Raw genomic sequence first — 12,060 nt, forward strand, 5'->3', positions numbered from 1 at the left:
AATTGTGCAACATGACAATGTGGATGAATCTTGAGGACACTGTGTTCAGCGACATGAGCCAGTTACAGAGACAAATGCTGTGGGATTCCACTTCTACGAGGTTCTCAGAGGGTCACAACCATACAGACACAAAGCAGGGTGGCGGGTGCTGGGGGTTGAGGGAGGGCAGCTTGGGGAGTTCGTTATAAGACAGACTGACTCAGTCCTACAAGATGAAAATCATCATGGAGACAGAGGGCGGCGTTGGTTGTACATCACTGGGAATGTTTTAAAGTCCCTGAACGGGTCGATGGCAAATTTTACGTCATATGGATTTTGCCACAATTAAAGAAGAGAAAACGCAGAAGAAAGTGACAAAGAGGACACTGCGTGGACCACGGGAAGGACGTTTTCCCGCCTGAGAGCAGATGCAGGAAGGTGGAGCGGAGCCCTTCCGACGTCAGCCGCATCGGCCGCTGACTGTTCCCTGCTCTGCACGTCTGCGAACGGCCCCACGGGTGCCCTGAGTACTGAATGTGGGCGACCTCACCGGGAGGGGGGTGGGAGAGCCCCAGGACAGCAGCCTGGACGCCCGGCTGCTCTCGCCTCCCATTCTCTCCAAGGTGCCTGTGTGCTGTGTCCGTGACCCCTCGGCCCCTCTGTCCTGTCCCGTGGCACATCCAGGCTGTCCACTTATGGCTGCCGTGAACAGCCCCCCACACGTTCTGGTGTGGGAAGGTGAGTCCCACACCCTGGGGCTTTGGTGAAGGGACACGGGTCTGGAGTTTTACTGTGACATCTGTGTAGGTTTGGGGGAAGAGATTAGTAAGTGGCAAAGCAGTTTTCCCAAACCGAACTGTGGGTTCACTTCAACAGCTGTTGGAAAACTGAGGACTTTTCACGCGGGACAGTAATGAGCTTTTTCTTACAGGACGCATCCAGGTGCATAAGGTCAGGATGTGACGGACAGAGTGTGTGGCCACAGCCCAACCAGGAGAACAGCATATGTGACGGACATCTTGGAACCCGTGCTGCAGGGAAAGGACAGGGGACTTGGATGTCCCCTCGCAGGGTAGCCTCAGCAAGGCCCTGCCCACGGATGGACACTCCCCCGGTCATCAAGTCCATCCTGAACACGCAGGGCATGAAGATGGCTCCTGCTTCCTGCCGTTCACAAAAACCCAAGCTCCTTGCCTCTCCCACCGGGACACAGTGCTCACAGTGACCGTCCACTGAGGATGGTAAGAATGGAGCCCTAGTGTCCCCACAGATGGGACCACGAGGCTGGGCTGAATGAATGTTAGGGGCACGTTCCTACTCAAGTCTGACAGCTATGTGAGGTGGGCACAGCTGTCCAGTTTACAGACCAGAAACAACATTGAGGACCAGTTGGTCACAGAGCCGGTGACAAGGGTCTGAACTGAGGTCCCCCATGCTCCTTGCTGTCACCCGACAGAGGAAGTCAGGCTTGCAGGGAACGTGCTCACACTGCAAACCCAGGGGCTCAGAAACCTGAAGCCAGCGGGGTTAAACTTTGGGCTATTTGTCCAAGGACAGTGGAGAAGGAACAGTAAACAATTAAGACAGGATGGAGGGCCTCAAAGAAATCGGAGCTTCCCTCGGGAAGCGGACGCGTGCCCAGCTGCAAACACACAAGCCCCGGGGCTTCCCGCGTCATCTCAGCCTCAGTGAATCAGCAGCGCGGGGTGCCGGGCGCCACCAGCCCTCAGCCCAGAAGGGTGCTCTTGGCGGGGCCTCGGTCCCCAGGCCCGCGCGCGCTGGAGGGCGGCCTGTGTGGTGGCTGACGGGGCCTGTGCAGATCTGCAGCTCGCACACCTACCCTGACCTGGGGCGGCCAGGGCGGAGCCGTGGGGTGTGCAGTGTGGCCTTCAGAGAACAGCTGACAGAAGCCACCCGCCACACAGGGAAGCTGGGGGACGTGCGGGAATGAGGCAGAGCAGCTCGGGCCGCTGGCAGAGGGTGGTGTGAGGGAGCTGCGGGGCGACACGGGCGGCACAGGCTGCCAGGTGGGGGGGGGCAGGGGTGGTCCCAGGGAAGGGGATGAGAGCAGGAGGACCCCGGAGGCGGCGGCTGAGCTGGGGGCCCAGCACGCTGCGGGCTGGGACGGAGCTGACGTCATCGTGAGGAAGTGACAGTTGTGGGGGCTTCTGGGAACCATCAGAGGGACACTCAGCTCAGCAAGACGGCAGAGGCAAAGCTGTGTGATCTCATGCCAGAGGGCCCGTAGGAAAGGGAGGTCGGCAGATCTCCTGTGGTTCCCCCTCTGTGTGCTCCCTTCCAGCCCACAAACCAGTCGGCCCCAGCGAGTCCTCACGGAGCACGGGCTGCCGGCCAGCACGCTCAGGCACCTGGATGTGTGGCCGCTTGACGGCACCTACGTCCTGACGGCCGTCCGCGCCGCGGGGACCCTGCCTGCCTTTAGAGCCGGGCTCCTGGCCCCACACATGGCCCAGGGTCCCAGCCTCCTCCTGCCCCCAACCCTGTGACGGCTACAGGGTGTGCCCAGCCCCCGTCCCCACTGCGAGCTGCTATTGTCCCCCTGCAAGGGTCCCCGAGGTGCTCTGCCCTGTGCAGGCGGCCAGCGGGGTCCCCGAGGTGCTCGCTGGGGGCACAGAAGGTCTGGTCATGACCAAGTCGCCCAGGAAGCACCGTTTTCCAAATGTCGAGCCTCACCTGCAGGGGTTCTCCTCAGTATTTCACTGGGAAATGGAAGTTTCTCCCAGGTTTGAGATGGAAACAAACATCTAAAATGCAGCTGGGAGTGGCTCAGGGGCTCCTCCCTCCTAACCAGAAACCTACATGAGCAGCTGTTTTCCCATAAAATGATACTGTTACAGCAAAGCTAGGTCCTGAGCCCGAAAAGTTAACCAAAGTTACAATTTACAGCTCGCATCATTTTCCCACTCTGAGAAGACGGTGGAGAACACACCGGCAGCCACAGCTTCACTCCCGCGCTACGGCTAAAGCCTGCTTGTTAGTGAACTCCTTGCTTCCAGTTAAATATGACAGCGTCAATATTATTCCTTCCTCAGTATTTGGACGTCAGAAGTCAACACTAGTGAAGACGGAAAATGCATTTAAAATTGTCTAACAAGGGGCACCTGGGTGGCTCAGTGGGTTAAAGCCTCTGCCTTCGACTCAGGTCATGATCTCAGGGTCCTGGGATCGAGTCCTGCATCAGGCTCTCTGCTCAGCGGGGAGCCTGCTTCCCTTCCTCTCTCTCTCTGTCTGCCTCTGCCTACTTGTGATCTTTGTCAAATAAATAAATAAAATCTTTTAAAAAAAATCTTTGAATTGTGTAACAAATTAACATTGACCAAACAAACATCACTTTCTTTCATCTGCCCAGGGGCTAGACACGAGAAGCATGTGGTTCTGTCCTGACAGACGACAGTGGGTGCTGCACCAGTGTAGGTGTAGTGTAGGTGCTGTAGGCAGCACCCCCGCCCCGTACCTCGTTTCTGGATGAAGACCCGGAGCAGAGGGTTTGCACTGGACACGGCCTTGCAGAAGTTGTCGTCGTTGTTGATGGGCAGCAGGTCCCCGTGCACATCCGCGTAGCCGATGGTCACGTCCGTGTTGGAGATGTGGTGTGTGTGCACGACCAGCTTGTAGAAGTCTTCAAACTTCCCCGGCTTGTGGCGGTCCAAGGAGAACCTCCGGAACTCAGCCCCAAACTACAGCGCGAGAGACAGGGAGTAAATGAGTGGTGGGGAAGGGTGCCCGAAATAAGGCTTGTTCCCTGGAAGACAAGCATGTGACAGTATCCCTGTCCTCACGGAGCTTGCGCAAAGACAAGAGTGTGGGGAGCAGCTCCACCAGCGCTGTGGGCAGGATGGGCACTGGGGCTCCGTCTTGACGGGAAGAGCAATGTCAAAACTAATCACAGGACGGTGGCTGAAATGACAGGAGCCTCGGTGAGGGCCTCCACCCACGGCTGCCCTGCAGGCGCAGGGTAGGGTCCGGACAGCCCTGAGGCAGGGTCAGACCCTCAGGGGCAGGAGGGAAGCAAGAGCCCCCTGGAAGCTCTGCATTCGCCTGAGGGCAGCGGGTAGTCCTGCAAGGACTTTAGGCTAGGAACGGACTGGATAGGGTTTGCATTTCTAAAGGACCAAATGACTGTGCCTCAAAAGGGTTAGGCCGGAAGCCAAGGTGAAGGGCTGGAGGAAGGTGGTAAAAGGGTTCAGAAGTCTCGGGAGGGGCCTGGCACTGGCCAGAAGGACAGAGCAGGTCTGTCCCCAGAAACGCTGGTCTTCACCGTGTGCTCTGGGGAACACCTGACTGTCCCTGGTCTTGGCTCAGGTGCCCACGCAGCTCTCGGGGGAGAGGACCGCAGGTCATCTCCCACAGATGCACCGTGTTGGCCTCTGAGGACACCGCCAGTCGGGCCCACGGTTTTCCGGATTAGGGTGGGTTGCTGTCCCTCACTTGGCCACAGAGGCCTTTATTCATCAGGCAGGACAGACGAGTGCTCTCCAACGTAACTGAAAACTCATTACAGTGATTCCAAAATACACATAAACAAAACGGCCAATGAAGTTTAGACTGAACGAGTCGTTCCATCATCTAGACATTATGTCAAGCCATCAGGGCAAATCGCTCCCACCGCATGGGTCTGTGTGGCTCTCAAACTGGGTGGGCGTCAGAACCATCTGGAGGCCCCCCGAGGTCACGACTGTGCTGACCTGGAGGCCAGCGCAAGACCTGCATTTTTAACAAGTTCTCGGGAGAAGCGGGTGCTGTCGGGCTGGGGACTGCACACACGGAACCCACGATTTTAGGGGAGTCCGTCTCCCAATCTCCTCACCCACAGATCTCTGAGAATCAAAGCAAAAGCAAAAAACCAAAGGAAACAAGGTCCTCACCCACCCCGCACTGCCCCAGGAATAAAACACTTCCAGGCACACAACAGCGGGACATCGGAAAACGTCGGTCTGGGAGCGGCCACCCTCCGTGAGGAAGCTAGGCTCCTCCGGTCTGCCTCCCACACGCGGGGCGAAGCGGGTGTGGCGGGGCTCCCCCCTTGCTGCCACGGGGTGCACAGCTCAGCAAACCTGAAAGTCCCACCCCGCGTTCTTTAAAGACAGGTGTGATTTCGTATTTGTCCCCGCACACTGCACGGGCTGGCCTTTGCACACGGGGACAGCAGCCGGCGGCCACGAGACTCATCAGGACACCCAGGGCCGAGCCTACGGCATGCGCTCCGGGGGGTCCTTCTCAGCTTGGGTTATGCCGTCCCATCACGAACGTGTGTCTGAACAGCAGCTGCACCCCCGTGCCACCTCGGGCCCGACGCCAGTTAACTTGCAGAGTGGCCCGAAACCCTATGTGCCCCCGTTCAGTAAACACGTCAAGGGAGTTGGCTCCCGTCTGATCAGAGCAGTGAGCACCTGCGACATTCGCGCCTCGTCCCCAGACCGGATGGCACGCACGTGCTCTGAGCCAGTCGGGCTGCCTCTCCTCCTGTCACCCCTGTGGGGCCCAGGCCACATCCCAGCGTGAGCAGGGAGAGTCAGCACGTTGGACAAGCCCATGTGGTCTAGACACAGCTAAGCTGCTTCTCACTTCTAGTAGTTTCCTTCAAAATACTTCCTACTGTGCTGACGTGAAATGAAACTGCAGATAAAGCTACTCTGACCCGTTTGTTAACGAGGCTTTGTTGGTCCCGCAGAATGGCAAACATGCTTCACATGTGGAACGAACCTCCAAGTTTAACAAAAAGAGGTATGAAATGGGATATTAGCATTTCCCCTACATTTTTATTGTGGCAAAATACACATAACATAAAACTGACCATCTGTGCCAGGAGATGGCACTGAGGGCTCCGAAGGTACGCCAGACCCCAGCCCTCGGACTCTCACCAGGTCGTGTGCCAAAGATAAATAATCACAGAGTGCTCTATCATTAAAGTTACTTTTGATAATCTATTAGCTGACAATTTAATGAACTTTGAATGCTGTTAGAAGCAAAGCGCTAGAAAAAACTGGCTTGTATGATTTCTTATCCAAACCCTTGGCACAATTCACTTTCTCAATTTCTGGTAAGGACACCAAGAATTACATAACAATGAATCCTACCTGCTAATTATTACGTCTAGAGGAAACCTGTGTGATCTGATATAAATGGCAAGTAAAAATATAAGATTTGTACTCCGTGCCTTTAGTTTTTTAAATAAGATGCTTTTATCACAATGAAGTTGGATTCTTGGGCAATACCGTTACCAGAAGTCTTTCAAAATGGATAAATGACCTAAATGTAGGACCTAAAACTATAAATGGTTAGATGAAAACTTAGGGCAAAAGCTTTAGGACACTGGGTCTGGCAATGGTTTCTTGGATATGACACCAAAGGCACAGGTAGCAAAAGAAGAAACAGACATTGTACTTAGGGAAATCTGCCTTTCCTGCATCAAAAGACATTGTCCACAGAGGGGGGCTCAGTCAGTGAAGCGTCCGACTCTTGGTTCTAGCTCAGGTCATGATCTCAGGGTCCTGAGGTCATGCCCACATCGGGCTCTGCTCTCAGCATGGAGCCTGCTTGTCCCTCTCCCTCTGCTCCTCCCTGCAACTTGCTCGCTCTCTCAGAAATAAAGTCTTAAGGAAAAAAAAAAAGGACATGATCCACGGAGTATAAAAACCTGTAAAAAGGGAGAATGCTCAGAATGTATGGAACTGCTAAGTGTGATGCAGCATGCGCCCACACAGCGGGTTAACACGTGTTACTGAGCCTCAAACAGGAGGGCTGTTCTGGCCCTGCTACTGCACAGACGAGCCTGGAGCACTCCAGGCTGTGTGATCCTCGCAGATGAGGTCACTGGACCCGTCAGATCCCGGAGACAGAAAGCAGGTGGTGGGCGCAAAGAACTGGAAAGTCACTGCTTAATTGGCAGACTTTGGGTTTCACAGGACAAAGGAGTTCTGGAGATGGTGGGGACAGCTGCGCGGCATCGTGAATGTACTTAGGGACACTGAACTGCATGCATAAAATGATTGGGTGGCAAATCTTATGTGATGTGTGTTTTACTACAGTAAAAGAAATGGAGGGGAATGAGATTTCTGCAGGAGGCTGTGACAAGCTCTGATTCATCCCTATGATACGGACAGCCACTCACATAGGCAGGGCTGTCAGTGTGATCAGGAAAGCCCCGAGAAGGCTCTAATCTCTCCGATCTTGGGGTTCTGTGAGTCAGGAGTGAAGGCTTTTAAGGCGAATTGTAAGCAGCTGGAGTGTTAAAGGTGTGCCCCAAGAGCCTCAGAGCACAGCCTCTAGTTCAAATCCTTCCAGGAAATCTTGGTTCAATTACCAACTGACCAGGATCCTAACAGTGGTCACACATGACAATAATATACTTTACAGAATTACTCTAGGGAAGTCATTAAATAAAAAGCAGCAACAAACACAAATCCTTCAGAGGAAAGGGTTTGATTTCCACATCATAATATTTAAAATGTTGAGTTTTCAACAAATTTATGTGATCTATAAAGAGAAAAAAATGGCCTCCATGCAGAGGAAAGTGAGCAGCAAACAGTCATTTAGGGTCCCAGAGGCTGTGCTCACAAGACAGAGGTCTGAGATCAGTTATTATAATTATGTTCAAATAACTGAAGGAAACCACGTCTACAGAGCTCACAGAAACCATGAAAGCAAGGAACACGTTATAAACAAAGAGATGAAAATCATTAAAAAAAAGAGAACTGGATGGAAATTCTGGAATTGAAGAATATAATAACTGAAGTGAAGACATTCCCTAGAGGGACTCAACAGACTTTTAGACGCGGCTGAAGAAAGAATTGGCAAATGTGAGGATGGGTCGTTTGAGACTGTACTGTCTACAGAGCAGAAAGAGAAAAACGAACAGAGTCTCAGACATCTGTGGCCGGCTACCATGCATCCCAAGGAAGACACGACCTGGTAAGAGTCCAAGAGCTGGGGTCTGGTGTGCCTTCAGAGCCCTCAGTCGCATCAACTCACTGCCCAGCGAAGGCTTCCCAGTGTGGACATTCATGGCAAGAAGGAGCGAAAGAGCCAACGCCACACTTGCCTCGTGGAGTGTTAAACAGTTTTCATTCAGTGAAAGATTTTTTAAGTCTTTATTTTGGATGGTTACCTAGAGTGAAAAAGGCAGAAGGAATATTTGAAGAAACAAAGTCCATAACTTCCCAAATCTGATTTAATCTACATACCGAAAAGTCCAATCTATAATTAAGATAAACTCAATGTGATCACACCTGGACGTACCATAGGCAAACTGTCAAAATCCAAAGTCCGAGAATCTTAAAAGCAGGAAAACAATTCATTACATAGAAAGGGTCCGCAAGTGTATGAATGACGTCCTGTCTGAAATCATGGAGGCTAAACTGTTGTGGGATGTCACGTCGGGGGTTGGGGGAGAGAATGTCAAGTGAGAACTCTGTACCCAGCAACACCGTCCTTCACAAATGAGGGAGAAATGAGAGAGTCTGAAACACACAAAAATAGAGAATTTGCCACCAGCAGACTTGTCTTGTAAGAATACTAAAGCTATGTTTCAGGCTGCAATAGCAGCACACGACCCGTGAACTTGAATCCACGGTAAAAACAAGCAGCACCGCTGAATGGAACTACAGAGGTGGACATAAATGGGAGTCCGAGTGTATTTTTGCTTGCTTGTAACTTGTTTCTTCTGATTAAAAGACAACTCCAGAGGCAGTCAGCTTTCCTACCTGCTGGGAGCCTCTATTGGTCTACACCAGGCACGCTGACCCTGCAGCAAGACTAGGGTCTGAAGCAGTAACATTTGGTATGGGGCCGCAGGCTTTCCCTGGACAGTGCCAGGCTCTCCTGAGTGGATCCTGGCCTTACACTGTCCCCCAAAATGCAGTACTGACATGTCCTACAATAAAGATGAACCCTGAAAACATGCTAAGTGAAAGATGCCAGACACAAAAGACCAGATACAGGTTTTTTTCACGTATGAGCCTGTTTACGTGCAAGGTACCAGATAGGCAGAGTCAGAGAGCAAACTGACCCCTGGTTGCCCGGCGCTGGGGAGAGACGGGATTGAGAATGGCTGCTAATGGGTAGGAGGGTTATTTTGGGGGTGAGGAAAATGTTCCCAAATTAGATAGCGGTAATGACTGCACAACTCTGTCAATATACTAAAAACTTCTAAATTTATACTTTGAAGTTGTGAATTTTATTTCACATGAGTTATAGCTTATAGAGCCTTTTTTTTTTTTAAGTTTCACCTCAAAGAATGATTTTTTAAAATAGCCAATTGAAGGCTGATTGGAAGCTGTATTCGGAAACACAGAAAGCCCAGAGAGTGACATCAGACGGGTTCAATGAGGACCCTGCTTTTGCTCTTGGCACATAGGAAACCCTAAGGGACCAAGTGACCAGGCATGTGTTGTCAGCCTACACCAGTTTAGAAAATAAAGACTTAAGAACTCAGAGAAGCCCCCTCCCCATCACTGCTGGGTTTGCAGAACAGAAACAGGATGTGAGACACAGTCCAAGCTGGTAGGGCAGGATTTTCCAGTTTGGATCGGTCCCCGCGGTGTTGAACTGGTAAGGACAGAAGGCGGGCATTCGGAGCAGGGTAGAACTTGCCTTCCCTCACACCCATCTCCTCCCTTGCTCCAAACTGCAAAGGGCCCTCAGTCCCTCTTCTCTTCAGAAACTAAAACTCCGTTCAGATGGTACTTCTGGAGTCACAAGAGACAGTTCCAGTCTGTTCTCATCTTTCAGTGTCACGGGACTCCAGGAGCGCTACCAGGATTATTTCTTATTTTCCAGGTTAAAAATACTAAAAATGTAAAATTTTCTTTTTCTTGATAGCTAATGAGATCTCTGTACACTTTCTGTATGTTACAAAAAAATCTGTTTTCTGTAGAACATGGCGGAGCACATATTGGCCTTGCCTGTCTTCATGTGCACAATTAAATTTTAAGCTTCCCCACTGGAAGGGCCCCTCCAACTTCCATACTGAGGGCCTCAGAGAGGGTGAGACGTCTGCCCAAGGTCACGGAGCACCTGGATTCCAGGCTGGAAAAAAGACCCCATTTCCTGACTCTGATTCAGTTCACATCTGCAGCACTAAGTGGCTACCATTCCAAGCTAACCGAAAAGTCATTCTTCCTACGATGGAAAACATGGTCCCCAGGTTTCCTCTTAAACTCGCTCAGGTGCTGTTTTCCTTAAAACTCTAAAATGGCACATTTTTTGATGACTGAGAGGCAGCTCTGGCTCATTGTCATCCCTGCTGCGAGGGCTGAAGTCACAGGGAAGAGGAAAAGCAAGCTGAGCACCATCTTCTCCCTGAGGCCATCTCCACGGCTGTCTTTCCAGCTCCGGGCAGCGTTTAGGGGCTTGAACCCCTCGTGAGGTCCCTGCATGCTCAGAGAGGACAGGGAGGCTGACTCCTCTCTGTTTACTTCACTTGAAGACTGAAGCCTCACACATATTTGTGCTTCTGATAGTTTCGTGGGGAGGCGCATAACCCATCTTTAATCTCCAGCCGCCTGGGAGAGAGGTCTTATCCCTTCGCGGAGGCAGGCAGCTCAAATCCTGGGGGTGCGATTGCGGGTTCATGGTCTCTCTTTGCCACAGCGTCCGACTCGATTGCCCCCGGCTCGTCTCCCTCTTCAGGTGGGTTTCACAGAAACGGGAATCGAAGGGCAAGTTCTCTAGTTCTCAAGGTCTACTCTCTTTCATCATTTCCTCAAAAAACTGGCTGTTTTTTTTTTAAAAAAAAAAGCATTCTTCCTTCTTATGCATTTTAAGCAAGGTAGTCTTTGCTCTGAAATAGCACAGAAGTTGGCCATACATGCCTGTGAACACAGTCACCATGGGGAAACCAGCAAGATTCATGCAAGACCAAAAAAAAAAAAAAAGAGGAAAATCGGGGTCTAGCATCTGGTATGAGGCTTGGGGTGCCAGCTGGAGCCCGGAGCTCACCCGCTCTGGGGCTGGTCCAGCGCCCGGGCCGGCTCGTGAGAGCCCTTGTCTGACAGAGACCTGAGCCGTGTGTGAGGATGTGTACTTGCATACCTCCAACACGCATGCTTTAAGAAAGAATTGGAACCACACTGCTTGGTATGTTTTTCTTTATGGTTTGAATAGGGATAGAACCACATAGCTCAAAATTCAAAAGGTTTTCAGTAAAAAGTCTCCCAGCCACCCAGCCCCCTCCCTACAGGAACCAGTGATTTCAGCTGTCTGTGCCCTTCAAAGCCGTGTGAAGGCATTGTATGTGAACTCTATCCACAGTCCTTTTCTAAACACACAGTAATACATGCTCTACACTGGCCCTCTCTGTGCTTTTTTTCACTTATCTGAAAACATTCCTTCTCTGGATGCTTGCGGTCTTGTGGAGGCATCTCCAGCTGTCAGAGGCCCCTGAGTGAGGAAGGGTAAGTCACTGGGCCCACAGGGACCTGACGGGGTGTCATCAGACTCACCCCGCAAGGCCACGGGAGCCAGGCATTAAGGTAGATTCCTTACCAGCTGAAGTTTGTTTAGTAACCGAGTCACTTCTAAGATGCCTCCCAAACCCGATGCAGCCACCGATCTGTAATTACCCTTGAGTGAAAGCAGCAAACTAGCACCGCTCCTGCCTGGGGTACCAGCCCCAGAGCAGGCCTGGTTGTTCTAGACCAGTATTGCTCCTGCACGCAAGTCTTCACTCAGTTGAGGAATTAAACCTCTATTAACTGGTTTTAAAATAAAATTCTAGAGTTTTAACTAAATCAAAACAGGAGCACAGGAGGAGAGGGAGCATGAAGTCATAAGCCGGGTCCCATGCCCAGGTCAGCGGGTTAGATCTGAGGCCGAACCGCAGCATCATGCGCCCCTCCCCCACGCCGGGTGTCACTGCGAAGCGGCGTGGTCACCTTCAGACCCAAGGAGGCGGTGTCCCGACGACTATCTGCACGCAAGCGGGGGACAGGCGACCCGGAAGGGTCCCCAACCATGTGGGCCGTCTGTGCGGGAAGCAGCCTGTGACCCCACTTCCCACGGCGCGGCGGTCCTCGCCGGTGCTGGAGACCCAGGGCTCGCCCGAAGGCGCTTGCGGAAGCA

The 12,060-nt window shown here is 52.0% G+C and overlaps 1 protein-coding gene across 1 annotated transcript in view; it reads right to left on the minus strand.

Moving 5' to 3' along the window:
* PARD6G (par-6 family cell polarity regulator gamma) overlaps positions 1–12,060 on the minus strand; it is a 78,621-nt gene that overhangs the window by 53,549 nt on the left and 13,012 nt on the right. Inside the window, exon 2 of the mRNA XM_045085286.1 lies at positions 3,455–3,677. Within this exon, the coding sequence (XP_044941221.1) occupies positions 3,455–3,677 (223 nt within the window). The remainder of the gene's footprint in view (positions 1–3,454; positions 3,678–12,060) is intronic.

Source organism: Mustela putorius, unplaced genomic scaffold (assembly GCF_011764305.1).
Source record: "Mustela putorius furo isolate JIRA1106 unplaced genomic scaffold, ASM1176430v1.1 tig00000835_pilon_pilon_pilon, whole genome shotgun sequence".
Taxonomy (NCBI): Eukaryota; Metazoa; Chordata; class Mammalia; order Carnivora; family Mustelidae; genus Mustela; species Mustela putorius.